Source organism: Aulostomus chinensis, chromosome 12, assembly GCF_037954235.1.
Source record: "Aulostomus chinensis isolate RoL2024-O1b breed Wild chromosome 12, RoL_Achi_v1.0, whole genome shotgun sequence".
Lineage (NCBI taxonomy): Eukaryota > Metazoa > Chordata > Actinopteri > Syngnathiformes > Aulostomidae > Aulostomus > Aulostomus chinensis.
Window position 1 is genome coordinate 19,127,644 of NC_141331.1, and position 27,391 is coordinate 19,155,034.

At 39.7% G+C, this 27,391-nt stretch overlaps 1 protein-coding gene across 1 annotated transcript in view; it reads right to left on the reverse strand.

Moving 5' to 3' along the window:
- The window catches only part of ubr3 (ubiquitin protein ligase E3 component n-recognin 3), a 45,278-nt gene extending 18,309 nt beyond the window's left edge, over window positions 1-26,969 (reverse strand). Inside the window, exons 1-29 of the mRNA XM_086220695.1 lie at window positions 26,304-26,969; window positions 25,302-25,441; window positions 24,889-25,041; window positions 24,497-24,652; window positions 23,106-23,137; window positions 22,845-22,911; window positions 22,621-22,751; window positions 21,928-22,156; window positions 20,954-21,133; window positions 19,020-19,153; window positions 18,781-18,867; window positions 18,642-18,707; window positions 18,468-18,557; window positions 16,983-17,111; window positions 16,840-16,892; window positions 16,604-16,737; window positions 15,918-16,005; window positions 15,676-15,815; window positions 13,439-13,535; window positions 12,516-12,657; window positions 12,005-12,109; window positions 11,763-11,933; window positions 8,867-9,312; window positions 7,443-7,531; window positions 4,481-4,630; window positions 3,399-3,532; window positions 2,972-3,082; window positions 2,155-2,355; window positions 1,130-1,266 (exon numbers count right to left, since the gene is read on the reverse strand). Coding sequence (XP_086076821.1) covers window positions 1,130-1,266; window positions 2,155-2,355; window positions 2,972-3,082; window positions 3,399-3,532; window positions 4,481-4,630; window positions 7,443-7,531; window positions 8,867-9,312; window positions 11,763-11,933; window positions 12,005-12,109; window positions 12,516-12,657; window positions 13,439-13,535; window positions 15,676-15,815; window positions 15,918-16,005; window positions 16,604-16,737; window positions 16,840-16,892; window positions 16,983-17,111; window positions 18,468-18,557; window positions 18,642-18,707; window positions 18,781-18,867; window positions 19,020-19,153; window positions 20,954-21,133; window positions 21,928-22,156; window positions 22,621-22,751; window positions 22,845-22,911; window positions 23,106-23,137; window positions 24,497-24,652; window positions 24,889-25,041; window positions 25,302-25,441; window positions 26,304-26,737 — 4,226 coding nt within the window. The 5' untranslated portion in view covers window positions 26,738-26,969. The remainder of the gene's footprint in view (window positions 1-1,129; window positions 1,267-2,154; window positions 2,356-2,971; window positions 3,083-3,398; window positions 3,533-4,480; window positions 4,631-7,442; window positions 7,532-8,866; window positions 9,313-11,762; window positions 11,934-12,004; window positions 12,110-12,515; window positions 12,658-13,438; window positions 13,536-15,675; window positions 15,816-15,917; window positions 16,006-16,603; window positions 16,738-16,839; window positions 16,893-16,982; window positions 17,112-18,467; window positions 18,558-18,641; window positions 18,708-18,780; window positions 18,868-19,019; window positions 19,154-20,953; window positions 21,134-21,927; window positions 22,157-22,620; window positions 22,752-22,844; window positions 22,912-23,105; window positions 23,138-24,496; window positions 24,653-24,888; window positions 25,042-25,301; window positions 25,442-26,303) is intronic.
- Between the last annotated feature and the right edge of the window lie 422 nt (window positions 26,970-27,391).

A 27,391-nucleotide genomic window follows, 5' to 3' on the forward strand; every position in this document is an offset into this window, starting at 1 on the left:
GGTAGAGGGCTGAGAGAACCACAGAATTAGGTGAGCAAAAGGTCCAGATGGTTCCACTACAGGAAGAGCAGACTTTTGGGAATGGGAAGGAAGAGACCCCAAGGTGAAATGAAAGACATTTCTCTGACCTGTGACCAGTTTGTTGAGAAGACACAAAAACACAGAGAGGAAAGAAATATTTCTTCAAGATAATGATTTTTGGCTAAAAGGTTGGGTGGAGGGCGACTGAACTGTGGAAAAAAAAAACGTGAGACCACTGGCCGTAATGCCAGTCAGACCTATAACTGATTAAAGAGAGAAAGAGGCAACAGCATTTCACTGCTCTGTCAAGCCACAACACTACTAATGCTGTTTTCAAAAGAGCAATGTTGAGGCAACACTTTCAGGACCAATGCAGCAGCATAAGGAGGAGTACGGAGAAAACAACACCTTCACAGCTCACCTAACATCTCTGAAAAAAGGGAGAGCAATCCATTTATTTGGTGCAAGAGTTCTGCAACAACTGCATTATTGAATTTCTGTTCTGTTTCATAGAACTTTGAGGAGTACAAATTTCAGAGATTCCGCTGCGATTGAATAAAGGACTAGAGTCTTTTTCTTTGACCACTGCCGTTCTTTTTCTTTGACACTATTCAAGATGAAAAGCTGACATTAAAAGACGCACGGACTGGTATTTATTCCACTGGTGGCGTGAACATGCGTGTAGCGACGCAAGAGACAATGCAGAGGAGCGAGACCTCCAAGTTTGAGAGATGCAGACACAGAGGTTACAAGCTAAGAGACAAGCAGATATGACCAGGTCATTGCTCATAACTGACAACAGATACACAGAGCACACCTCCATACACACACACCTTTACAGGATTCACACACACACACACACGTTGCCAGGAAATGTCCACGCCTCCGATGTGATGAAATTTCTTTGTGTCTCAGACCAAGATGAGGTGACCTTATTTTATCAGTCATGTTTACCTTTTCACTTCAAAGTGAAAACTCTTAACCATACGAAGACACCACAGTGATTACACACCTTGTTATCCTCATTAAGAATAAGAGGTTGCGTTACATAAAGCATAGAAATTAAATAAGCACAGCTGTGTTTCATCCATCCCAGTGTGACTCTTACCGTGCCACGGAGTACATGAAGAGGAAATCGTTGTCAGGGGAACCAGGGTTCTTCCCATAGTCCATGTATTTTTTCTGGGTGGTGTTTTTGATGTCTTTGATTACTAACTCCATCTCTTTAGTCAAGTTGGACTCAGTCTGAGAAAAATTTTAAAAAACAAAACACACACATTAAAATTATATGTATCATGGATGTGAGGATAAGAGTTATAAAATAGCCATGTCCACAACTCCCCTGCAAAGTCAAATCCTGATGATGAAACTGACGAGAATTTTCTTTTCTCCTCCTCCAAACCATTCACATACGTTATGCAGAGAACAGAAGTCCTACAGAATGTGAATTTATAACATTTTCAAAGCAGTTTTTAGCTCTTGCTTTCAAGGAGAAAAAGGAAGCCTCTTGAAAGGACACGTGTTTAGATTTCAGGTATTTAATATCACGATGAAATGTTTTCTCCAAAATGTTTTAATGACCACACAAGACTGACACTGTTGTTCATTTTGTGCTCAGAGGTCCCACAAGTGCGAGCTAGAAGCATGAATCAAGTCCATCACATCAGTTAAAGTTCCATTTTTCTGACATGACTCTTGTTTTAATTTCAGGTTAAAACATTTATTGTTCGAGGTCCAATACCCTCCTTTGACTGACTGGGGAGGTTATCTGTTGAAGTAATACAACCCTATTTTACTTTTACAGGAGAGAGTGCAGGGTTTTATAAATTTCAGTATGATTTGATGGAGCCCGTGGTTTTCTTTCATTGCAAAGCAGTATGGATAGAAACTTACAGCAGACTGAAATGGTCTCAGTTATTATAGCATAATGATATAACACCAGATATAAAATCAGTCTGAACTGCTGAAGTAAGAAGTCATTTTTGCCCTTTAAAGCCTCTCGTTACTCAACAGCTACTGCTGATCATCTGCCGTCAAAATAAAAATCATCGTCGTCCCATTCGGGCTTACCATGGTGATCAGTAACAATACAATACATAACGATTCAGTCCTGGTGGTACTGTTAAATCTTACCGGGAAAAGGCCAAGATTCTCCTGCAGATCTCCCACCTCCTTCACAAGCATACATGTCTTCTTGTTTGTGGGCGTGTGCCACGTGCCCGCCTCTGTACCCCGCCCGGGACGACACGGAAGGACACTATTGGCGAACTGCCGACATAGCGGGCATGTAAATTCACCCTTATCAACAGAGAAACCCTGGAGGACCTGGTCATTCTGGGGAAAATAAAACACGTATTGAGATAAGTTCACTAATGTCAACACAAAACTCCAGAGTCAATTTAAATGGGGTTTTTTTCTTTCAAAAGCAAACATGAAGACCTACACATTTTCTGATAAAATGATGCAGAAGCTCAAGTCCACGCTGACAATGCACTTGAGAGATTCAAAACAGTTCTTTCTATTTTTTCAGTTTTGTTGTAGTTTTATTGCTGTAGCTGCCATTAGCACATAGGATGTTTGTCCCAGATTGACCTGGACTGACTCATTTTCCAGCTCTGTGTCCTGAATCTCGACAAATATCAACAGAACACTGAAAGTATATTTTTTGTATGAGTCAGCTTTGTCTATATCAAGATTTGACAAATATGCAAGAGGAAGCTATGGTTGCAGTGATTATCAGCAACAAAAGTGAAAGACAATGAATAAAAGGTTAAGATATTACGGAAAGAAAAGGGATTTCTACATTTTAAAAGGAAGCCTCACTTTTGAGAGGTAAACAGCAGCTCTTTTGCATGTTGACTAATGATGCAAGTAATGGCCTTTGTCAAGTTGATTGACAAAAACCGAAACAATTAAAGAGATCATTTCATCAGCTGAAGCTCTTAATTACCCTCAGTGACTCCATGTATGACTTGTGGCAATCTATATGCAGCGTGTGTCCGCAGGTCTGGACATAGACGCCCCCATCCCAACCTATCGACACAGACTGCAGACAAGAGCTCTGCAGAGTTCACAAGACAAAAATCACATCAGTGTGGGAATGTAAATACATCGTCAGACAATCAATAATCGGGACCTTTAGTTTAGTTTGTGGTGGTGGAGAATTCATAGATTTCTATAAAAACAGAATCAACAACCCACCGTACCAACAACATACCAAACATACTAAAAACATGCAAAGAAAAAAGTGAAGATAAACCTGGCTGTGTCAAGTCAATGTTTTAATAAAACTGAATGAATAAGCAACTTGTAATTTGATTTTATCCAAGTCATAGTTTTGCTTTGCTTTTTGTCTCCAGTGTTAATTTTTTACCTACATCTTTAAAGAATCGCTGCATGAGGGTGAGCCTGACATCATGAGCCACTGCGCACGTGTCTGCAGGGTATATGTGCTCCTCGTCACTCGTCGGTAGATTCTTGGCCTCTTTGCTTTTGCAGCGATGCCCCAGTACTGCAAGACAACGACGGTCATAGACAGAGATGATGATGATGATGATGATGATGATGATATGACTGTAAATTCATCAGTGATCTCATAAACAGAAGTCTAGGACTGTAGTCTTAGTTTTGCACATCACACAACGTCCACAGCTGGGACAATTGGACCATCTTGATTAATGTCAAGTCCAATTATTTAGACAACAATGATTTGTTTAAAAAGACAACACGGCCTTCAAATTTCCCCCAGTGACAGCTACAAATGGCTTGTCCCAAATCTCACACATTTAAATGTTTGATTGCGTACAAAATAAAATAAGGAACATATCTTTTTGTGACCAAGTTGTTATAGGTCATTTGCATCGATAAATAATATCATGAATAATTGATTCCTACATTAGCTGGCAAATTAATGGTCTATCGGTAAGTCAAGTGATCAATTCAGCACAGTGCGTTATCCTTTGCTCACATCTTCCTGTGGCCTACATCCAAAACACCGACTAATTAAATCAGACACTCGCCATCCAGTGATGATGAAATAACACTAGAAAAGTGTCCAGCTTTGAATGATGAAGGTTTCTAGTCATCGCACACCTTTGGGTGTACATGTTGTATAAATTATGTTGAGGTCATTGTTTTTAAATAGTTTTACAGTGTGATTAATTACAAATCCAACACGCCATTTATTCATATGATAGAAAAGAAATTGCCTCTCAAAACAGGTGGCTCTACATGCAAGTGAGCATGATGAACATGAATGATAAATGAACCTAATTAAAACAATATTAAACTGCTATTAAAACATATGATTTCCAATGTGCTTGATCTAAGATGTCATGTGTGACTTGTAATTAACCTTTTGTTTATTTGACTGATTCCTCTCACTGCATGTCCAAATTGGGATACCATTTAATTCCTGTTAATGTCATCATCTGAAGGAAGCAGAAGATGCTGCAGTTACCTGAGGATGCCTGGAGGAGAACAACCAGACCAGTAGGCCTGTCTTCGGTGGATGGCCCACTCTGGCCACAGATCACACAGTCATAAAGAATCTCTGACTCCATCACTTCAGATGCACCCAGATCCATGGCGGCCTCTGTTTCTGGAGATTCTGGAACACAAAACCAGTTTTACATAAAAAAAATTCCAACTCTGCTCAAGATTGGAACGAGTGGCATTATGAACCACTACACGGTTATATTAAAAAATTAGCAAGTCATGCTCAGCTGTAACAGCAAATGCCACATTTAGTTCCATATAATTTGAGGTTTGTTTGTATTCTGAAATTCTTTCAAAGGCCTGACTACAAGTAAGGGAAGAAGAATGGCAACACAACGGTACGATACTCATGGATCAACACTGGGAAAATACCAAAGCAATCGCCGTACCTTTTGCATTTGTTAAATCATTTGAAATTAATTAGAGATTTTACAGTGTATGATTAAATTAGTTTCAAATGTTAAGAGTGGTGTTCAATTTGACCCGTAAATATTGTGGAGAAATGTCAAGCTGTGCTGGAAATTGATTTATTGCTCTTTGGAGGAATATGTTCTTAGGGAAAGGTCGCTGTGTTCCTGGGGAAATGAGACATGTTTGCATTAGATGTCAGCGGCGCTGTTTTAGCCTCAGGCCAGCTCTGAACCAGCTACAGTACGTGCACACACCAAAAAGGACAGGACAGGACACAAACTGTTGGTGTGTCACTGCCTCTAGCTTCATAACTGAGGGTCTTTGCAACAGTATTAATCCAATATATTTGCCTTTCCTTAGAGTGTTATTGAGGTTAATGAGAATGACGACAACTATTTCACATGTCCATAGTGTCAGGTTTGGTCCAAGATATTATGATCCTCTTAGCCTTCAGTTTTGACATACATGAAGTCTTCATAAGGTGCTTGAGCCACAACTAGCTGCCATAATAGCTGCAGTGTGCCTTGGGTTAGGTTCTACAAGTCTCTGGAATGCTACTGAAGCAATGAAAAACGATTTCCCAAAAATACATTTCTGAGTCTTCTGAGATTTTGGTCTTCACTTTCACAGAGGTAACAAATAATTGGGGAAACATGCATGAAACTGCTCATTTATTTCCATAGAAGCATTCATGTTTTTGTGGACTAAAAAGGTAGCTACACCGTTTAAATTTCAGTCAGTACAACGTATGTTATATGGAACAGGTTTGGTTTTCTTGCGTCGAACTTAAAAAACAAACAAGTGTTCTCTGTAAGGTCTGTTCTAAAGGTGCTGCAACCAAAGGAAGCAGCACAACAAATTTATTGCAGCACCTAAAGCAGAGGCACGCAGCAGAGTGTTTTTATCATTATTTTGTTAGCTTTATCACAAGTGACTTTTAAAACTTAAAAGTTTGAAGGTGTACTGTGTTGCTGCCAGTTCGAAAATAAGATATAATAATAAGATATACTTACAGAAAGCTTCCTAAGAGTTCTAAAAGTGTTTACAATGGCGTAGTCTGCCATCTCACCTACAATCATGTTGTGTGTGTGTGTGTGTGTATATAAATAAGTAAAAATACACACACACACACACACACACACACTACATTGAAGCACAGAAAAATGAACTCAAGAAGATAGCAATTATTATACTACCGCGGAGAAATAATGCCGTATGAGATAGTGCAGGATGTTTATCCACAACTACCTGCATGCATCTGATTCACTTCACTTGAAGCTCATCTTACCCAGTTTGAACATTACTTGGGCGCAGGTAATGAAAACCCAGGATTTAGCGAGAAATAAAGCAGCTCACATCACGTCACGTCTAAGCAGGAAGCGTATACAAAGAGGTCAGAATATAGTTTGTCTGATCAGAGCAGCCATTATTCATTCACTAACCATGCTGTGTCAGGGTGGGCCCTGGGAGTGCAGCCCACGATTAGAGCTTTGATCTTATGTGCCCTCAGCCAGCAACCTCCCACAGGAGCACTCTCCTCTCAATTTCTCCTAACAGGCCTGCAGAGACCACCAGCGCAGACTCAACCCATTGTCACCTTGCCCCAGAGAAAAAGGCACCGCAACAGCTCTGTATGTAAAAGGGCCACAGTAGCAGAATGTCCTTCAAACACAATATGTTTTGTGTTGCTATAAGGTCTCGAACACCCGTCAAAACAAACTGAAGGTTTGTAACCATATTCCATGAGAGCAGCTGCTGTTGTCCTGAACAGTATAAACAGTATAACTCTCCAGGAGTCCTTGCTCAAGGCATAGTTTGTTCTGAGAATGCAACACATTTAATTTCTCCATTAAAATAAATGGCTAAAATAAGTGCTCTGCCTCACCATTTATGACAGCCCTAAAAGCAAGCACAAAGCTTCAGAAACAAATTAAAACTGCAGATGCATTTGTGATGTTCCTCATCACGAAAGCTTTAACTGAGTCAGTAATTCAGTCAGAGTAAAATACATTCCCCATTCTTAGCTAGTTAGGCTACGCGGTAGGGATGAACAACTGATAAAAATATAATAGAAATTCTAATATGGCTGTGTGCACTCACCAATCACAGGAGAGGAAATACTCACTAGAAGCTACATATATGTCCTGTCGAAATATGGCTTTGATATTTTAAAAATTTAAGAAAACATCTGTTTGGTACTGCTCCTCCGAAACTGATGACATTGTGAGTCACGACTCAACTGTAATATCAGTCAAAGTAATCAAATATTTTTTTCTAAATGATTCAGCCCTACAACACAACATTAAAGTGGACTGAATAAAATTGTTTTGAAAACAGATCATTTCCACACATGCGGGCCAGGCCGCAGACCACCATGCCTACAAGGGAGGCAAACTCTTTGTTATCAGAATGTGGACAGTGTTTTTGTTGGGACTGAATTAATTTAAAGCTCAAAGACCATCAACAAACAGATACAGCAAGTGGGTAAAGACATCAAGCTAGTCTGTCCTTACCAACATCCATGGCCGTTTCCATGAAACTTTTCTGTCTGGAGGCAAATTCAGCAAGCAGCTTCTGTTGCCTCTCTCTCGCCCTCTGACGTCTGGAAGCAAGAGAAACGAATGAAATACAAGTCAATTGACATGGAGAGATGTGCAAACACATTATTCAACTTGGGTTCAAATCACAATAAATGGTGTCTGTATCAATAACAGAAATACAGCCTTCAAAATAATATTTCAATACCATCTCGTATAAATGAACATTCAGACCTATAATAGAATTGTAATTGATGTTCTCTACCTCAAGAGAATTTTTCCCAGTCCTTATACTTCTCAACTGAATTACAGGACTTTGGAATAAGCCTGTATTCAAGTCGCTTCACCTGATCATCTGCACCACGTACAACAGATTCTTCGATGTGGCAGGGCACACCGTTACATACACAGCATGCGTCAGATTTCAAGAGCAGGAAAGGTTGATTATAAAACTAATAGGGTGGTTTTAACCCAACCTTTCAGACTCAAAGGGTGCAGACCTGACTGTAAATTAAGTCCCTAATAAGAGGGCATAAACAAACGCTGACAGGAGCCTCACAGCTCAATAATTTTCACTGATGGCTTCGGGGGTGTCGACAACCAGCCTGAGGAATGAGCAGTGGCTTCTCACTTCTCACTGCCCTCACTGCATAGCCGCCTGATGGTTGCCATGGAAACAATTCTAGTTCATGTGAATGGGAGAGAATCCACATTTTCCTTTGTCTGTGGTGTGAAGTCAACCCCCCCAAAGAAGGCCATTATGAAATGGTCACAGGCCTTTCCATCATCATTAGGGGGGGGTACACACTAGAGGCTGAATCTGAGATGAAAAACCAAAACCAGCAGGGTTTGACTCGATTCATCCAATACACCCAATTTAGAGGCAATGGAAAGTCACATTCTATTGAAAATGGCAACATATGAGTTGACATGCAAATGACTAGTCGATCAACAGGAAACCAATCAGCAACCACTATTCATCAATTGAGTCACCAGCTTCTCAAATATAATTTTCTGCTATTCCCCCATTTTTGTTTTATTTAAAAAAGTTGATAAAATGGGGAAATGATGGTGGTCATATTTCATAATGTTACAGTGACAATAACCAAATAATGAATTAATTTTAAATATCCAAAGTTTAAAAATTGTATGTAAAGGCAAAATAACGTATAATAATAATAATAATAAATAATAAAATAATAATCGTAAAAATAGCAGATTGATTATAAGATTATATCTGAATTCAAATAGTCAATTTTGGAGGTTCAATTCCCTTGGAACACCCCTTTCAGGTGGATCGATGTGCAGCTATTTCAAACAGATAATGTACAGTGTTCAATACACAGCAAGGTGTAAAAGTAAAGACAGTATGGTAAATCAAAGAATCAGCATCACGCTACCTCTCTTCTTTATCCATGGCTTTCTTGTCCGTGGGAGTGTTCTTCTTTGGTGGCACTGGAGGACACACTTTTCCACAAATATCCTGGATGCTGCGCTTAATTTGGCAGCTGCGCGTGGCTGCCTTGGTAAGGATACGCTCGATAGCTGTGATGCCATCTCCATGAGCATGACGGCTTATGTCCATATCATCTAGCCAGGACGCTGACAGAGAATTCTGCTTGGATGATAACTTCTGGTGGAGCTTGATGAGGAGGGACAGCATGCTCTCTCGGATCTCAAGGATTTCAGTTACCAGCTGGGGGGGTGTACCTGGCGGGACCCAGCGTGTTGAGGAGCTCTTGGGCCTGACAACCTGGCTGGCTTCAGTGTTGCTCCGGTTGATAATCTCCTGGAACTTCCTCCTGCGCTCTGCCACAAGGCTGAAAACCTGAGCCTCACGCAGGTTCTAAGGCAGTTTGGAAAATAAAAAGTTTTAATTATGTACAAAATTAGTTAGTTGGTGACAAATTTATAGTTTTTGACATATCAAGAACATTTGTTTTTAATGGTATACTCCACATTTAATTGCAATAATGTCACAAATATTCAAAATCTGAAATTTTAAAAGGGAATTATTGAGAATTTACTGGAATACATCAGAAATTTAGGAGTAATTTATATCAACCGCATTTACCTAATCATATACAGATATAAATAAAAAAATGTATTGTCATATACGGATATAAATATTATCAATAGCATTTTTGACTCCATCTATTTGTATGCAGAACTTAACTCCTTCAGTGCATGCAGAGGGAGTGGCCTCAAAAACTCTGCAGTAATATGCAAGATGCTATTTCTCTATGCACATGATGGAAGAATGCTAAGTGCTTGGCTAAATGCAGTAAAATTTAATTACTGCAAAATGCCAAATTTATTCCTATTCATTCATTTTCAACCCTATATATTCACATTAATTACCATATATTCCTATTCATTCAAAAATATTCCCATTAATTCTCATGGAAAGTTTGTAACCGCCAATGGAAGATTTTTCCACAGGTTTCCAGAAACTTTCAACCCTGGCTGTCATAAACAAACATCTGTGTTTTCCTGCACAAGGTATTTGAAAAGAAATCGACAACACACAAAAGTATTATTAAAAAAAAAATTCAAACGAGACCCAGTAACAATCATCCCTCGTCATAACGCCTGCATCTGGTGCCTTGACAGATTTGTCTTTGAGGTGAAACACCATCTCTTAAAATGGCATCGCTAATAAAGTGATGGACTATGATGGATTGGAGAGCTGCTTAATTACCATAGTCAAACAGGCACAACGCACATAAAAGTCAAATTAAATAACTATTATAAAATTTCAGTCAACGTTTCATCAGCACCTTTGCTGATAGCGCCCAAAACAACCATATCTCTGGGAATTCAAATCATCTTGGAGCGGCAGAACACAACCAATCTAAAGGATTGCCCTGACCTGACCTGATAAAAAGGACCCAAGCTGCACTGTTAAATAAACATACATCATATTGCCCAGTCACGGCAACATCAATCATACTGACATGCAGTTAAAAAGCATTTACCCAAACCTGCATTACACACGTAATTAGTTTCAGCAGTCAAGAGGGAGGAGAACTGCTGAAGCACAGCATTATACACACACATCATAACACACCAAGGTAAACCTCCTGTGAAATGTAAAAAAACAAACGCATGCAAAGAAGTTCTCAGACAAACGCAGCTGCCAAAAGTATCAACGCCAATATTAAAAAGGGGGGCAAACAGCTACCTCTCTCCAATTCCCTGAAAGACGCCTGGAGTTCTGTGGAGTGCAGCAAAATTAATAACAATAGTAATGCTGATATGAATGAGGAGCCTGAAGGAGCCCATCAAAGTGAGATTGATTAGAGCTGAAGATGGGTAACATTAAAATGTACAGTGAATGTTTTGGACAGATGTTGCGATTACGTTTGAAAATATACAAAAATGATTATTTGAATTTTGCAGGTTTTGTTTTTTTTTAAACTTTTTCTTTCTGATTACAGAATACTATGTGTGTACAAGTGCATCTTTTCATTTGGATAATATTTAAATGAATTCTTTGGCCCCAGATATGAAACAGGAGTGGCACATATTTGAGAAGTGCTTAACCAAATATGAAAAAACAACAACAACAACAACAAAAACTGCCAATTGTTGCATTGAAAAAAAAAATGGAATTAGCACGTCGTTGTTGTTGTCCACCTTCGCCAATTTTGGCAAAAAAGGAAATCCTCATTTTTCCCTCTGGAGCATTATGACCAGGGAATCCATCCAGCTGTTGTAAAAATGGGGATGTTTGACACAAACATTACTGTTGAAAAGTACTTCAGAGTCCTGAGCATACCAGTACCATTTGGTATAAAAGCTGAAACAAATCTGTCACATTCCAAACATACATGTCTGATATATAAATAATACCTTCGGCTGCAACTGGAGCTGCTACACTAACCACAAAATGTACACAGACAATGCAGGTCTCCATTTGGTTGGTCAATACTTATATAAACGTTAAGTATAAGCAGGTTCAACACGGTACATAATACAATGTCGTGAAAAAACTCTTTTAAGACGAGATGCAAAATATTAAAACGGAGCACAAGTTTACCAGCTTGATCGCAGAAACTGCACCAACAATCCAGCCCAAGGATCTACATCCCACTGGAACCTGTTTGCTGTCACTTGATCAACACAGTAGCCAGTGGATCAGCTTTTAACTCCAGTCTGCCAAATAGTCACAATTTGGATGTTCCATTTCACTGCTGTTTTAAATTCAAACTTGATAGTTGAACTTCACTGAGATTACAGTGACAACACACAGTCACTAACAACACTGTGCTGTAACGAAGCTCAGCCTCTTACTTGGCCATAAGATGAAGCTTCTGAGCTGGTGCTGGGTGGGGGCTCTCTCTTCACCTCAGGGGCCGTCTCAGGAACTCGAACTCGCACAAAGTTGATGACATGGTGCAGATTGGAAAGGAGGCTGGTGCCAGGGAACCAGCTGTCATGGCAGTGCTCCTCAATGCAAGGCTCCTGAAAGTAAACGATACCAACTGTAAGACTCAGGTTTATATTCTATAAATTGGGCCTGGGCTGCAGCTCACCTCGTCCTCTTTATTGTCTTGGACCTGGTTGTCCAAGCCCAGCTCAATTAGGTACAGCACCATGCACAGCACATGTTCAGACATATTCTGATGATCCATCCAGATCTAGAACATATCAAATCACTAGTTTACAAACAAGCTTTAGCTCTGTTATTTACAGTTCTGCATGTGACAAAATGATTTGTATTAATTGTAATTCCATTTTATGCACAAATATTATCCTACTCACTCATGAAAAGCCATACTAATGTGAAAAATGACTTCATGTGTTTGTCTCCCTTTAAAATCAGACTTCAGCCACACTTCTGGCTCTTTATATTTTGCGCTACATCCTCTGCAGTCAGAACTGAATCTTTGCCTTTTCTACATTGTGCTCTTGTAACATGTCAACATTAATTAAGAGGAACTACTTATGCACCAATTAACTGGGGCAAAAAAGAAGCACTTCTGATTGAGCTGAAGGAGCGAATTAAGATGCAGGAGCAGCACTGTAGAATACTGAAGGGCTCACCTTGTAGAGGAGTGTGAATATCACAATGTGCAGTGTCTTGCAGTGCAACAGCTTGATTAGGCCTTTATAACATGGGTGCAGAGGGGTCCTCTCCTTGTAAGGTGGCCATGGGTTACCGGCATGAATGCCAGACTGCTTTAAACTACGTGACATAATCATTTGAGGAAAGAATAAGAAGAAAACAATCAACAATGCAGAAAACACCTATGGTGGCACGTTAGCTGACGTGCAACAGAAGAATGGATTTCCAAATAAAGCAAGATGACGAGAGATGCAAGAGCTTGATGGATTATAATATGCGACAGTAGTGATAAAAAAGAAGGAAGAAAAGAGCCAGAGGGTCTCACTCCATTAGTGACGGGATCATTATTGACTGTGTCCAAGAGAAGTACAGTTAACTATCAATGATATATCCATACTTTCCATTACAGCTAAAAAAGGCTTAAGTCCCGTTATATAAAGGTCATCTTCCCAGCTTGCCACAGAAGTCCTCAATGCGTTACCATTCTGTGTAATTAGCGTCATCACTCGTACCAACAACCATGAAGAAAAATTAACCCCGAGGTATCCCCTTCACCTCCACTGATGAATTTGTCTTTGGAGACGTCTGTGGCACAATCAAACAAGGAAGATGTCCTCAATTCTATTACAATTTAGCCTGAAATATTGATTTTCGACAGCTATCTAATTGAAACTAACTCCAGCACCCAGTGGACGTGACCTTTCTTATCATGAGCAGGAAAGAGGTGAACAGTGAACGGAACATGATGCAGCTTTGCTTTGTCAGAAAAGACTGAGGAATGCAGTGCTGTCAAACTAAATGCACATGAGTGTGACAGAAAATGCTACGAAGCTTTAACTGAAATCTCCTCTTCTTCGTATGAGGAAATGATTTATTTGGGGACATTTGAGGGTCAACTTACAATGCTGAGTATCTGTCCATGGCTGACTGGACATCACGTCGATAGACAGTTCTGAGAACCACCATGATGGGGTCAAACTCCTTCTCCCACACCTCCGCTAGAAGGGTAAAGGAATAGATTTGCTTTGTAGCAGCTGGTACAAAGTGACATTGATTCTCTTTTCCCACCTTGGCTATGTCAGTGGTCTAAGTCTGCCCCCAAGTGGCCAAATGAGGACTGCTGCTCAAAAACATTTTCTCAAGTTACAGCCCAACAATTTATTTGATTTGGAACTGTACACCATTTAAGTTACCCTTCACTCAACAGACACTAGCTGTTGATGTACAAAAGAAAAAAACAACTCACATAACACAAATAGACACAAACTTAATGATATACATATAATCATTTACTTTGGAAATCATTATTTCATGACTTCTCCTTAAGAAGGGTTCTGTTTTCAAAAGGCTTGACCTGAACAGTTCTTGAATTCAAGCATATGCCTCTTGTTTATGTACTCTTTGGCAAGTGTCCTTAGTCCAACTGAGACACCTCCGCTGACTCTCTGCAGGGCAGGGGCTGCTCGGCCATCACTATTAATTCTATAAAGCCCCTCCCCAGTGGTTCAAACAGAAGCAATTAGACTTCAGTAATTTCCAGGGCATAAGAATGATGATTTTTCACGGAAAGTAATGCCATTGCTGACTAACACTGAACCGATCCATGTTTAACATCATCCACTCAGACTCTCTACAAACACCTCTGGGCATAGAGGAACAGTCGAATTTAACGCAAAGAAAATTGACTGTACTCCTTCCTTAAACGTCCTTACTTCTGCACAGTGCCGTAACGCATGTATTAAGGATTCTCTTTTCCCATTCAGTTTCTATGGACTTATATATTTTTGGTAAAACGAAAAAAACTACCTGTCTAAGTTTACGTCAGAAACATTCTGATAAGTAGTTTGTATGTTGAATTACAGAGCCCCATTTATCAGTTGACGGGTGTTTTCCAAGATCAGGTTCCATCGTTATCTTAATTTATCCATGTTATTAAAGGAGGGGAGTGATAGAAAAAAAATCTAAAGCTTGAATGTTGCGCTCTGTTTGTCCCAATTATTTTCTTTGCCTTTGTCTGAGGCCGGCGTAATACCTTGGGTTATGAGTTTCTGCAAGATTGATTTTAATTCTGATTACGATGGAAGAAACATCAATAGGATTGCTATTCAGCTTTGATTTCATTAAACATCATTATTTTCTCCTGCTTCAAAAGTGGCCCCATATTCCAAATGTAATGATTTTTTCCAATCTTTACTTAAAAAGGTCTTCCCTCCAGCAGTAAATAATGAGTTCTCCTATTATGGACATGAAGACAACACTAATCCATTGATTTTTCTAATCATTGTTAAGCAAACTGAGGGGGCTGTAATTACTCATTTGTGGGGGAACTTTACCATGCTGTTGTATTTTTGTGATTACAGCTGTCCTCATCCTGGCAGGCATTGACTGAGTCATTATAGTTTCATTATCATATCATTTTAGAAGAAAAGGTGAAAAACTTATAGAACCCAACACTAAATCTGTCTTCACTGGGCACCTTGCCATTAGACTTTTTATAGCTGCATTAAGCTCTGCTTCTGTAACATATTCTTCTATTTCATTTTTTTTTGTCTGCATCTTAAACTGACCACACACATGCATTGCTAAGGACTCACTTAATATCATTAATAGAAACCTTTTTTCACAACTACACCGGGAGCAATTCTACTCCAGTACGCAGTATTGACTGTCCTTTACAGAGAACTGAGGCCAGCATAAAAAGAATTAAATAATTATTCATTAATGGTTATCGAGATAATATCCATGATGACACATGATCTGAAACATATATTTTCTCTGAGCAGAAGATTGTCCAGACTTGACCTTTGAAAAGGTATTATCAGTCCTTGTCGTTGTAATGATTAATACTTGCCAGCAGAGGGCACTAAGCAGACACATTACCACTTGATCCAAGGTTTGAGCTGCCCACTTAAAACTTAAAACTTCCACTAGAGGGATGCATGTCTCAGTCTCACGGATCGATAGGATAACTATACATCCTACTGACATAAGACATTTCCCGATTTATAAGATTTTAATCCAATCCCTTCTTGATTTGCTTCTATATATTAACATACTTGTTTAAACTAACATTCAGCCATGACCTCCCAACAGGAATTTTCAACACTCAACCGGTTAGAGTGGCTGCAACGATCCTACCTTTAGGTGTGTACATGCCCTGCTGCATGGAGCCTCCTGGCTCAAACACTGGAGCTTTGAAGTCGGCCACGGCAGAGAGCATCTCCTCAAAACTACAACTCCCAGGGACGATGCCACTTTTTGGGTTTGGATTCTCAGGAATCTAGAAGAACATCCTTAAGGAAAAGAACAGTGATGGATAAATGGATGGCGATTATACATGGTTCTTGCTCTTTAATGGTTTTGCTGAGTTTTTAAAGGATATGAGGTCTAACAGGGAACTGTGAGTACGGTCATTCATACACAGCTGTGAGACCATCTCAGCCCGGAGAATCTGATCATCCGTCATCCCTGCAGGAGGGATGAGAGGTAGAACATTAAGACAAACTTAAAACGAGCTGATTTTTAATTCAGAAAGGAGAACCATCCAGTTTGCTAAGATTGTCAGAGGTGTTGTTTCAGTTGAGAATTCTCCAGTCTCTTGTTTGTTCCAGCAAAAATGCATTCAGGAACATGAGCTTTGATTACAAACGGATGGGTCAGTGTCATTACACGTGCAAGTAAGTATAACCTTACACGTTTCTGCTACTTATTGGGGTTTCATTGAGTGTGATCTTCAGGGAAAGTACATACATGGGTTACAGGGTTTCCTTCTTGACAACACAGCCTTCAGCAGGTTATAAATAGTACATTACAAACACATAAAACAGATGAGCCCCCAAGAAATTAATTTTTGCTTTGCTCATGAATTACAATTCAACTAACTGCACTGTCAAAAAAAATTCTCAATGAGGAAAAGGACATTTCTCAAAAACAATGACAGCAAATATAAGAAAACTGCTATTGAAACACAACAATGACACCCACACCAACAGTCACATTTAACTCTGAAATTCACTGCAAGGCTATTTTAGTACATAACGCTGTGTATCTTGTGTTTACTTCTCACCCAAATGGATGCGAAGGCTGGTGAGTATCACCAGGAAGGTCAGTGCGCCTTCCAGCATCGGCCTTTCCTGCTCAGATTCTAACACGGCATTCTGATGCTGGGATGCCATGGTCAACAGGTCAACCACTTTAAACCTGTGTGAGAGAAGAACAGAAGCATGGCGCCACCAAGCCATGTTCAGTTGTAAAGCACCATGCAGGGAGATAATAAATACCTGTGCACGAGATGGGGCTTACCTCTCAAAAACACTTGAGATAAAGTAGTCAGGATCCAGTCTTGATGCACAAACCTGCAACAGAAATTAACGAATTAAAATACATAGGGAGATAAAACAAAAACATTGTGATTAAAAAAAAAACGACAATTAAAACTGAGCAACCTGAAGCAGGAAGATGTCTGGGTCGATCATGGAGTTGCAGAAGTGTGACTGTACATAGGTCATAGCTTGTCCCTTGATTTGCAGACCATTTCTGACCCACATGTTGCTGTGAATCTCTGACAGACATGCCTACAACCACACAAACCAAAGGTTTAAATTAATGAGTAGGTGCATGCAGAATTGACCCCAAAATGTCCTGTTTGGATTCAAGCTTTGCTGAGCCTAACAGAGGTGGTACTGGACAACTGGGACAACAAAGTTGGGTTTTTCTTGAGTCCGGTGAATCTTTTAATTGTATGTTAATTTTAACACTATTGCATAACTCCTGCAGCATGGAAAGGTGCTCAGCGTGTATCGCTTACCAGGCAACAAGTTTTGGGCTTCTAAACTGGGTAAAAGGCTGGATTCAGCACTCTCACATTTTATCCAGTTTTCTAATCACACAAGAGGGGAAGGGCTGGACAAATACCACAAACGCCATCCATCACATCTTACGTGTGAGAGTCGTGAGCAACATCAATGAATGAACTCTTTAACCAAATAAGGGACTGATTGGAATGTTTGCTCCTACACAGACCTGTGGGTTACTTGTCTTCTCTTGTGTGGTCCAGTCTATATTTTACCCAGAGCAAAGATCAGGGGAAATACTCTTCCTTGTGTCGACATTTATACTTCCGCTGAGAATCCGTATCATAGCAACTAAAGTGCCTCAGCTGAAAAAAAACACAAAACACTGGGCCTCCAAACTGATGAAGTGCTCCCAGCTAGGCATTTTATCAGAATCATCCAGGAAAAACGCTTCAATGAACACAGGCTACAGAGCTGGGTTTACGAATTTGGTTATGAGCACATGTACACGCAACATAATGAGAACCACAACTAAACTGATGCATATGAGATGAAACAGACTTAAATGGAGAAAGAAACCAATAATATCAACAAGAAAAAAAAAGATATTTAACAAAGTAAACCACAGGAGTTAAAGAATATTATGGGAATTACAATCTAATATTTTGTGGATACATTTTGTATGAATTAAGGCTGACAAAATTATGGATGAATTAGGAAACCCTCTCAGTATAACTCGGTACAGTTCGACAACAAAAACAAATCCACTCCTGTCTGCGACAGATTCAATAACACTCATGAAGGGAGGATTAATTGCAGGGCTGAAGTATTATCTAAACCTTCATCAAGGCGTCCCTCATAAAATGGCTAGTGAGTGTGGATCCTAGCATTTTCTCTAATGAACACAATATTATTAACGCTCATAAATATTCATTCTGTGGTCTCACAACAGAGCGAGAAGAGGAGAGTGGTGCAGAACAGCATTAAGGTTAAATCTCTGCGGCTCTGGAGCATTTGTTACCATGGTGATCTGCCCCTGGCTAACACTCTAATCTAGCACTGTGCAGGCCCCTGGAGGAGAAGCATGCACAAATACAAATCCTACAAATGAGTTTAGGGCGATTTTTATTACTATACCTGAATTTGCAGTGGATGCACCATGATCTTCATCAGCATCTCTTGGTCAGGGAGGAGGCTGTCTAGGTCCAGACCCTGGCACTTCACAGCCTATTCCAAACAACACAATCACATATGACTCTGATGCGTATTCTTTTGGGTTTTTGTCTCAAGAGATGGAGGCTTTTGACATACCTTACTGAGAAACATGGCGTAGTATCGGTGGAGTGGCAAGTGAAATGTCACTTGATTTGGAGAAGGCTGTGAGAGAGACACAAGCTGTTAGTATCGGGGTGAGATAAAATTTGCTTTGACAGTCTGGCTTTTCATTTACCTCGTCACTGAAGCTAATGGCATCAAACCAGATCTGAAGGGTTTCCAAACAGTAGCGTACCACAGTTTTAGTATATTCCTGTGTCTCCTGCAGAGGTAAATATAACATGGTATAAATGTTTAAAATCAAGCTACAAAAGGCTATAAAGTGAGAAACACAGGAATTGGGAGACACATGTTCCAATAATCCTTCAAGATCATAAAAGATACGCTGTGTGTGGGAATCGAGACATGACTCACTTTGACTTTGCAGTGTGTTAGGAGACCCCACATGGGTTGTGCACAGGCCTCGAGCTCTGCTGCAAAAGCTGCATAGTAGGTCTGAGACTCAAATTCCACATGCTCATTCAGCTCCCGCTTATTCAAGTTCATACCTGTCATGGCAGGGAAAACAGTGACATGTCATAAGAGCCCAATACATAAATATACATGTACATATAAATGCATTTATGCAAATTGTATATGGATGAAACTCTTTCCAACAGGAGAATTTACAGGAGTTGCATACAGTGTAATCTCTCTACTGTGCACATAGCCTCAGCAAGAAAATAATCTAACCCAGTGTGCAGTATAGAGTGTTATTTATAGGGCAATGAGTCGTGTACAAGCAGCTAGTGAGCAGCACTAACTGCAATTCCAGTTCAGTGACAAAGACTCACATGCTCAACAACTCACTTTTTTCATCAGTCATTTTTATTAACACAACACAGCTGACAACATGTTGTAGGAAAATAAAGTCACTGAAATCCACTCTTGCACAAAAAATAATTTAAATTGTGTTCCGCCTCAGACTTTACACCACAAATAAGAGGTATTAAACTACAGTGGCAAGATGAAGTCACTGTGTGGCCATTATTAAATGAGAGCAATATAAGTTAGTGACTAGAGTATTATCATTAAAGACCTGAGGCTGTATCAAAGAAACTTCCTTCCTATTATAAAGAACATATGTTTTTCCAAATAGATACAACTAAAGCACATTTGGGCTAAGCATTAGATTCCCATCTAAGCATATTTATCTCATCTCAAGTTGGGAAATCCAAAATACACGATCCGAAATAAGTTATCAACCTTTTATGTCGGTTGCCGAGCAACTGACGTTACATTTCTCATTTATCCCACAGATCTATTATTAGATTTTCTCAGTGAAACATACAAAAAAGGGAACCAAAGCTGGTTGTAGGTTCTAAAAAGTGTTCTGTAAGCAGACCAGGACAAATGCCCCTCGGTTATTTACACATTGACAATTTAATGGCTTGTATAAAAGAGTGGCCATACAGTTTCAACAAACTAGTTAAAAATATGATTTGGGAAGTAAAGATTAGGACAGTTTCCAGTTATCCTGATGTTCCTCCATTAGTATGGAAGTAAATGTGTTCTGGGCCAAAAAGAGGCAATGCCCAATCAACTGATGTCCTTAAGTCCATTCTGTCATTGACTTTAAACTGCCAGCATTCTAAATCCATTGATGTGTTGATCAACACAATCCTCAGTATCCAGATCATGATTTTTTTGCTATGTTTTGATGCATGATTTGAGCAATGCATACACATAAATTCTCATAAATGCTAAATGTCATGGGTAAAAATGGAAATAATACAAGTGTTAATTTGCAAGAGTAGAAGGGAAGTGAGTTCACAAGATGCATTTTAAAGCTAAGTGTGAATTCGTTGACTTCAAGCTGTCTACTTGTGTCCAGATCACTCAGAACTCCTCTTAAAGGGCAGGTCTGAGCAAGGCTTTATGAAATACTCCTCTGTAATTCTTTCCAACATCCGGTTCGGGTCCAAATTACCACAGTGACAAAACAGTTAAGATAGGTTCTGCAAGTCAGTATGTTTCTGTAATATGACCCCTGAAAAATAACAATCGGGAGGTTATATCTATATTCAGCCAGGGATCTTAGAGCAACACCTGTTTGTCATCAACATCTTTCTTAGCTGCAAAAAACTAACCTGATTCAACAAAAGTACATGAACAATGAGCCGTGCAGATCCATCCCCGTGTAGACACATTTATGTAATCCATTCAACAGTCATTTACTGGTGAAATTATTTCCACATTTGAAGCCTGGGTAACAAACGGCTTTGAGCATCAGCTGCCAATTAGGTCAAAGTGAAGCAAGCACACAGAAACCCAAATGCTGCTGTAACACACTCACGCCTACAACTTACCTTGAAAAAATGACACAAAGCTCATCCACAGCATCAGCAATGAATGGTCCTCCAGGAACTTTTTTGCGACACTCTGGTGTGACAGGATGTTAATAAAATCACTAACTAATGGCCAGTAGGTGTTGTTCTTCAGCAGAGCCTCACTGCAGTTCACCACAACATGGCGACTGTTCTCTTCATCTAAAAAGGAAATGGTGCAGCATTATTGACAACATATTCAAATACAATGACAAATATGTGAAGGACATAAACCAATGCAGATGGCACTCAGAACCTGCATGCTGACAGTTGAGAACTGATGTCAGCTGCAAATTTTTTTTTAATTCCTTATACTAGATTGAAATACCTGTGCATGTTTTTTTCTGCCCTGCCAAACATGAAGAGAATCTATAATACAACCTAAAGATGAGCCAGTCTCTCTTTTCTTTTTTAAATCAATCATTTTATTTTATTTCTATTCAGTCTTTGCGAGCAATCAGCATGATAAACTGTTTTGTGATCCACAAGATGCATACGGAGTCTGACACAATGTGGCGTGGCGATACACACTAAACTGCACTTCAACCACCTACTTCTTCTATCTCGAATGCTCTATACAGAGTGCTGCAGGGATGAAATATTTTATAGGCCAACCCAAAAGTTGGCACCGCCATGGGTTCCCTCGACCAAAAGCTTATGGGATTTCTCACAAGATTTTGGATTATTGAAGAAAATAAGTTCTGTGTCAACAAACGTTTAAGAGACTTTATGAGACATTTTTTCACAACATAATCCTCACAAATCAACACCGGTTTTACGATGTTTTGAATTGTAAATGCAATCGCTAGAATTACAAAAGGTAACATTTTAATCACCATGACTAAGCTTTGCACTTCTTCTGTCTTTAACGTGATGATGTTTAATGTTCACAGCGACCTCTGCTGAGCTACTTTTTAAGATTCATGAAAGCTACTTTAGTGTGGGATGTGACTTACCCTGAAGTTCGCTTTTGATAAGGCAACTCTCCATCATGTAGAGGAGGACGGTGACCATGATGTCCAGGAGCTGACACTCCTCGGTCACATGTCGAGCCAGTTCCTCATTGCTGAACAGCTGCACACTAATATGTACAATGCGGTTAGACATGGTGTCCGATTCGTGGCTCTTCATCAGCGTCTTCATGATGAATGCATAATGCTGAACAAATGTTTTCGTAAAGGTGATCTGAAAGATAGGAAGAAAAGTATACCACGAATGATAAAAGAGGACTATAATAGTTGTTTTTCAGAAGGATTCTGTTGGCTTTCAAATGTAGGCTTTTGTTACATCCTTTTTTTATTTTTTTTTAACCAGGAGGGTGTATTGAGATATGAGGGAACACAAATAGTTTCTCAATAGAACACAAACAAAATGTAAAAGCTGAACAAAAGAAACACTGAAATAGATAAGACAATTTTCACAATATACGGTGCAAATAGATGAACAACACAAATGCCTCTCAAAAACACAGTTATACACAATGTCTGAATGCAGAAAAAGGATCATAAAAATTTAAGTAACATTATCGTCTCTGGGGTATACCAATGCAAACAAATGATATTTCAGCTGTGTAAATAAAATCAAAATCTAACAACCCTACATTTTTGCCTTAGTTTTACAAATAATTATAAACACAGAAATAAGAATACCTTGTAATCTTGATCTGGCAACATGTTTAGTAAGAAGGTGACCATCTTTTGGGGAAACTCATATTTTATTGTCCAGAACAGCAACTCCTCCAAGAAGCATTTATGCTTCAGAGATTCAATAATACAAAGGTCTGAGGGCAGAATAAAAGACACAGTAAGAAAGCTGGCTCATGTAGCATATATTCACATCATTTATTAGTGTTTTACATTTACTTGATATTTACCTTTTGTACTGCTACTCAACTTAACCCTCTTTCTCTGTCCAACAGACTGCCCTGCATCCTGGTCCTCCTGAGAGCAAAAACACCAACAACATTAATTTCAATAGATCTGAAAGATGCAAGAGGCCATTGATGAAGGAAAAAAAATGTATCAAGTTAAAAACACAAGTGTTATATGTTTTGGGTTTTCTGAACTGCTGGATAATCTTAAATGCATGTTCAATTTGTAATGAGGATTATTAGTTTTCTATTTTTGATACATACCTCTTTACCAGACTCATCTGGGCTTCCTGGTGCTGCAGTTTCCAAAAGAATGAAACACAAGTGACCGTTAGAATCTGAGAACACTGGACAAACACAAGTAACTGAAATATTTCGCAATTTGCTGTCCACCCCAGAGCCAGACGAGGAGATAGACACCCAATCTTCGTCTGTGTGTGCATTCAGTAGAGACGAGACCCACAGAGACCAACTGACCCCTAGTTAGCTTTGTGCAATGACGTGGACGTGCAAGCTAGCATACTTCAGTTTTGCCCCCGTAGCTCTGATTCTTCAATTACAATATACAGCAAAATTCTTATTTCATTGCTAAGGGAGAATGTAAAATAACGGTATTTCCCAATGAAGTTGGTGTGTTTCTTTAAGTTAAATTTCTTCATTTTAACAGTCACCTGTATTTCTTGCTATCTTGATTCCACATTAAATTGAACAGCTATGATGTAGGAAAAGGAAGCGAAAGGGAATGAAAGGAAACCTGGTTACACCAAGTCCTTATCATCTGACTGATGAAATAATGGGCTTGTGTTTCATCCCATGTTTACTTGATGCAAAGGGACAACATTTCTGGCACCTATAGGGTTTGTATCCCTTTCATATGAGAGCACATTACTGAACTAGAAAGGCACTACTTAGGTCAAGGCCAACAGCCCACTCTATTAGATGCTCATCTGCAGCTGAAGCCTTCATAGTTATGTGTATAGTTATAGTTATATTATCAGAGGTGGGTGATAATGAAATATACTTCAGGCTTGTTCCAACTGTGATATACTAAACGATCATGGAGAAAGAACTGCCGCACAGCCTCATCATTTAAAGCCCCCTAGTACGACTCACTCCCCTTGTCAGGCAAACCAAAATGTAAAGCTAACAGACATTGGGAATGTACAACACAAATCTGAACATCTTATTTTGGAAAAAGTACTCATCATGTAGTGGAAAAGAGGCACATCTTCCAACAAGAGTTGCTTGTTATTACTCTGAAAAGTGCAGTTGCCTGCCTGGCATGTCACTGCACAGTGATGCATATTTATGTTTAGGGTGGCCAAATTAAAAATGTCAATTCTGATTCCAAGAATGTGATTAATCCAACTAGTGGTTTCATTCACTGCACTTTTTTTTTTAAAACGGCGATTGCTATACTCGGTTGTCTCACTCCCACTGAGTCGGAGCACAACAGGCTCAGAATTGACACATTCCCAGCGATCACTCATGGAAACACAGAGAGAGAGGAAGTTCAGTAAAGTTGCAGACAGATCGTAACAGATATCAAGTTCCTAAAAATACAAATCAAAAGCAAAAGATATATCTATAGTAAAAATAAATAAATAAGAGAAAAGAAAAGGAGATGAGGTCTTGACATGTAAAGACAATCTTACACAATAGGACCATTGCCCCTGCACCTCCTTCAGCACCCACAGTGACATCAGCAGTTACACCTTGGGCTTTCTCCTCTGCAGACACCAGACCTGAATTCTTCAATGCTGACAAATACTTGTCATAGTTGTTCTTAGCATACAAATTCTCCTCTTGGCCTGCAACAGGGGAGCAAAACAGAAAATAAACCTCCTACAATGTTGAAGAGGGAAACTTTAACAGAAGGTTAAGATCAATAAGATTACACCCTACAGGATATGTCTGGCAAATTTATTGCTTAAAAAAGTGTTCCATTTGTATTTTACTTCAAACCTCCAAGAGAGCAAACAAATAACATAACAAAACAACTGAGGAGCAAAGTATCAAACTATACTGTTCATACTTTGATATTTACCCATGCTCAACTCCTTGAATGTCTGCTGATTGGTCAAGATCTTTGTCAGGACAGTCCTCATGGCCCCTCCCATTTTTGTGAGCTCCTCCAGGAAGGAGATTTGAGGCTCAAGCTGCTGAAGGACTTTCTGTAGATCTCTCTCAGCTGAGGTGTCTGGTAAAGCATGATAAGAGAAACTAGTCACGAGATTCGCTACATAACAGCTGATGTAAACAGATGTGTAATACTGGTATATAATACTGGTATATAACTTTCACATAAATACATTTCTGCATCTGAAATGTAACTGGAGAGCTACATCACAATAAAAACCAAAGAATTTAAGTAAACAAGAGAAGATTCCATGGTTCTTGTCAGGTTTCAGAAGAACAACGACAGATAAAAAGAACCTTCTTATAATGCTCATTATGTACCTGGTTCAATGTATCCATCCCTCAGATACTGTATGATACACAGGATAAAGCGAGGGAGAACAAGCTCAGACATCAACAGAAGGTCTCGGGGTATTGAGGGGATATTCTCTCCCGTTCTCAAGCGATGTCGTCTACAAAATCTGTCCAGAGAAAAGTGCTGTTATTGCAGAGTGCTGCAACCTGTCAGTGCAAAAATTAAGTGGAATTGGGGGAATTTAGGGAAGAACACCTGTAACCTTCCTAACACTGACAACAATCTCAGTTTTTTAAAAAAAGACTGCCTTGATCTTATGAGATTTGGGTGATTACATGAATGTACACTGCCTGCACTTTTATGAATACTGTTATCCAGAACAGCAACCACGTTGCTGCAATCTTGTTCATGTTGATAATTTACAGTATCTGCCTCAAATATATTGTTCAGCAGTAAATAAAAGCAGCAGCATTAACATTTAGGTAGTCAATTATAATATTTGATACTGACAAAATCATAGTATATTTCTTATGTTACAATAATGTGTCAATTCTAACGAAGGCTGTCACACAGTTTCTCTGAGGAAGAACATCAATTATTGACGGGTTGGATGGGCAGGCAGGTAGAGGATGCGTTCACTGATTTATTAGGAATTATCACAATGAAACATATTTAACGATATCCCACAACATCAGACCATATCTAATCATGTACCTATAATATATCAACATATAGCGACCTACAGCTAAAACTGCTCGTAAGAGTTGTTATTGTGAAGGCTTGCTAGCCCTGTAAGCGTAGCTGCTAACTCGAGGCTACCCTATTAGTATATGACAGAAGCGTTGTAACTTCCAGAACTGTAGCTAGTTGATAGTGATTACAGAGGACATTTCAGACACCATGAAGCTGAGACCAACCAGTCAGCTGGAGATTTTTAATTAGCTACGAGGTACCTCACTTCCCACACAGACCTGTCACTTGCTAACCCTGCTATTTAGCACAGCCAGCGTTGCTAGCAGCTAACTTACCCGCTCTCTCGCATGACATTACTGTCTCCACAGTCACAGGCCCCGCCAGCCTGGCTCCTGAACATGTTGAAATCATGGCCCGTGTGGTCTCCGTTATTGAAACACTCCGCACACAGTGACATGCACGGGGAGATGCCGCAGGTCCGGCAGCGGTATGCCACAAAATTAGCCGTCCAAACCAAGCCACACAGTGTAGCATTGTCATAGGACCGAACCGTTTTGCAGAACTCCTCGAAACCTTCGCCTCCTGCTATTAGACATTTACACCAGTCAAGAGCCTCTATGTCCGCCGCTGGTTTCTCGGGATTTAGCACGACATCGAGCAGCTCCTGAAGTTGTCGGACCCCGGAGCTGTTGTCAGTCCTGTTTAAGTCTGCCTTCAAGTGGGCGGCAGCAGCTTTCTTGTCCCGGCGCAGCAGCGACGCCGCCATCATGCACTGGCTTGTCGTCCACAAATTTATTTTTGTTGTCTTGTTTCCATGTTCTCGGGCTTTCTCGCGATACTACTCACTGAGTCATTGCTGGCTGGAGATTCTTGTGAAAGTAATAATCTCTTACTTTTTTTTCCTCTTTTTTTGCTCAAAGCGCAAATAGAAGCCAACACCGTCATTGGTGAAGCCTAAATCCACCGTGTGTTTGTGTGAGTAGGAGGGTCCATACGCTCGTGACGAAGTTGTGTTTGTTTTGATGTCTCTAGGTTACTGACAGCCAGACTAAAGATGGACAAATGTTCCAGACCTTAAGGCTGGTTCGTGGTGATGCGCCAGTAATATTCAAAACTCTTAAATGATGAAGTTAAGTTCGTAATACGCTTTCATCATCTATATGTAATAAAGATTTAATCTATCACAGTCTGAATTAGAGATTTTTTTTTAATTAGGTAAAAGTCAAAATTGTCGGCAAAAATGAATTCCATCCATTTTCTTCCGCTTATCCTATTGATGGGGGGGGGGGGGGGGGGGGCCTGGAGCGATCATAGCCACGACTTCGGTCAATTTAGAGTATTTAATTAACCTAATCCTCTATTGGACACTGGGGGCGGAAGCCGGACTACTCGGAGAGAACTCATGTAGGTACAGGGAGAACAT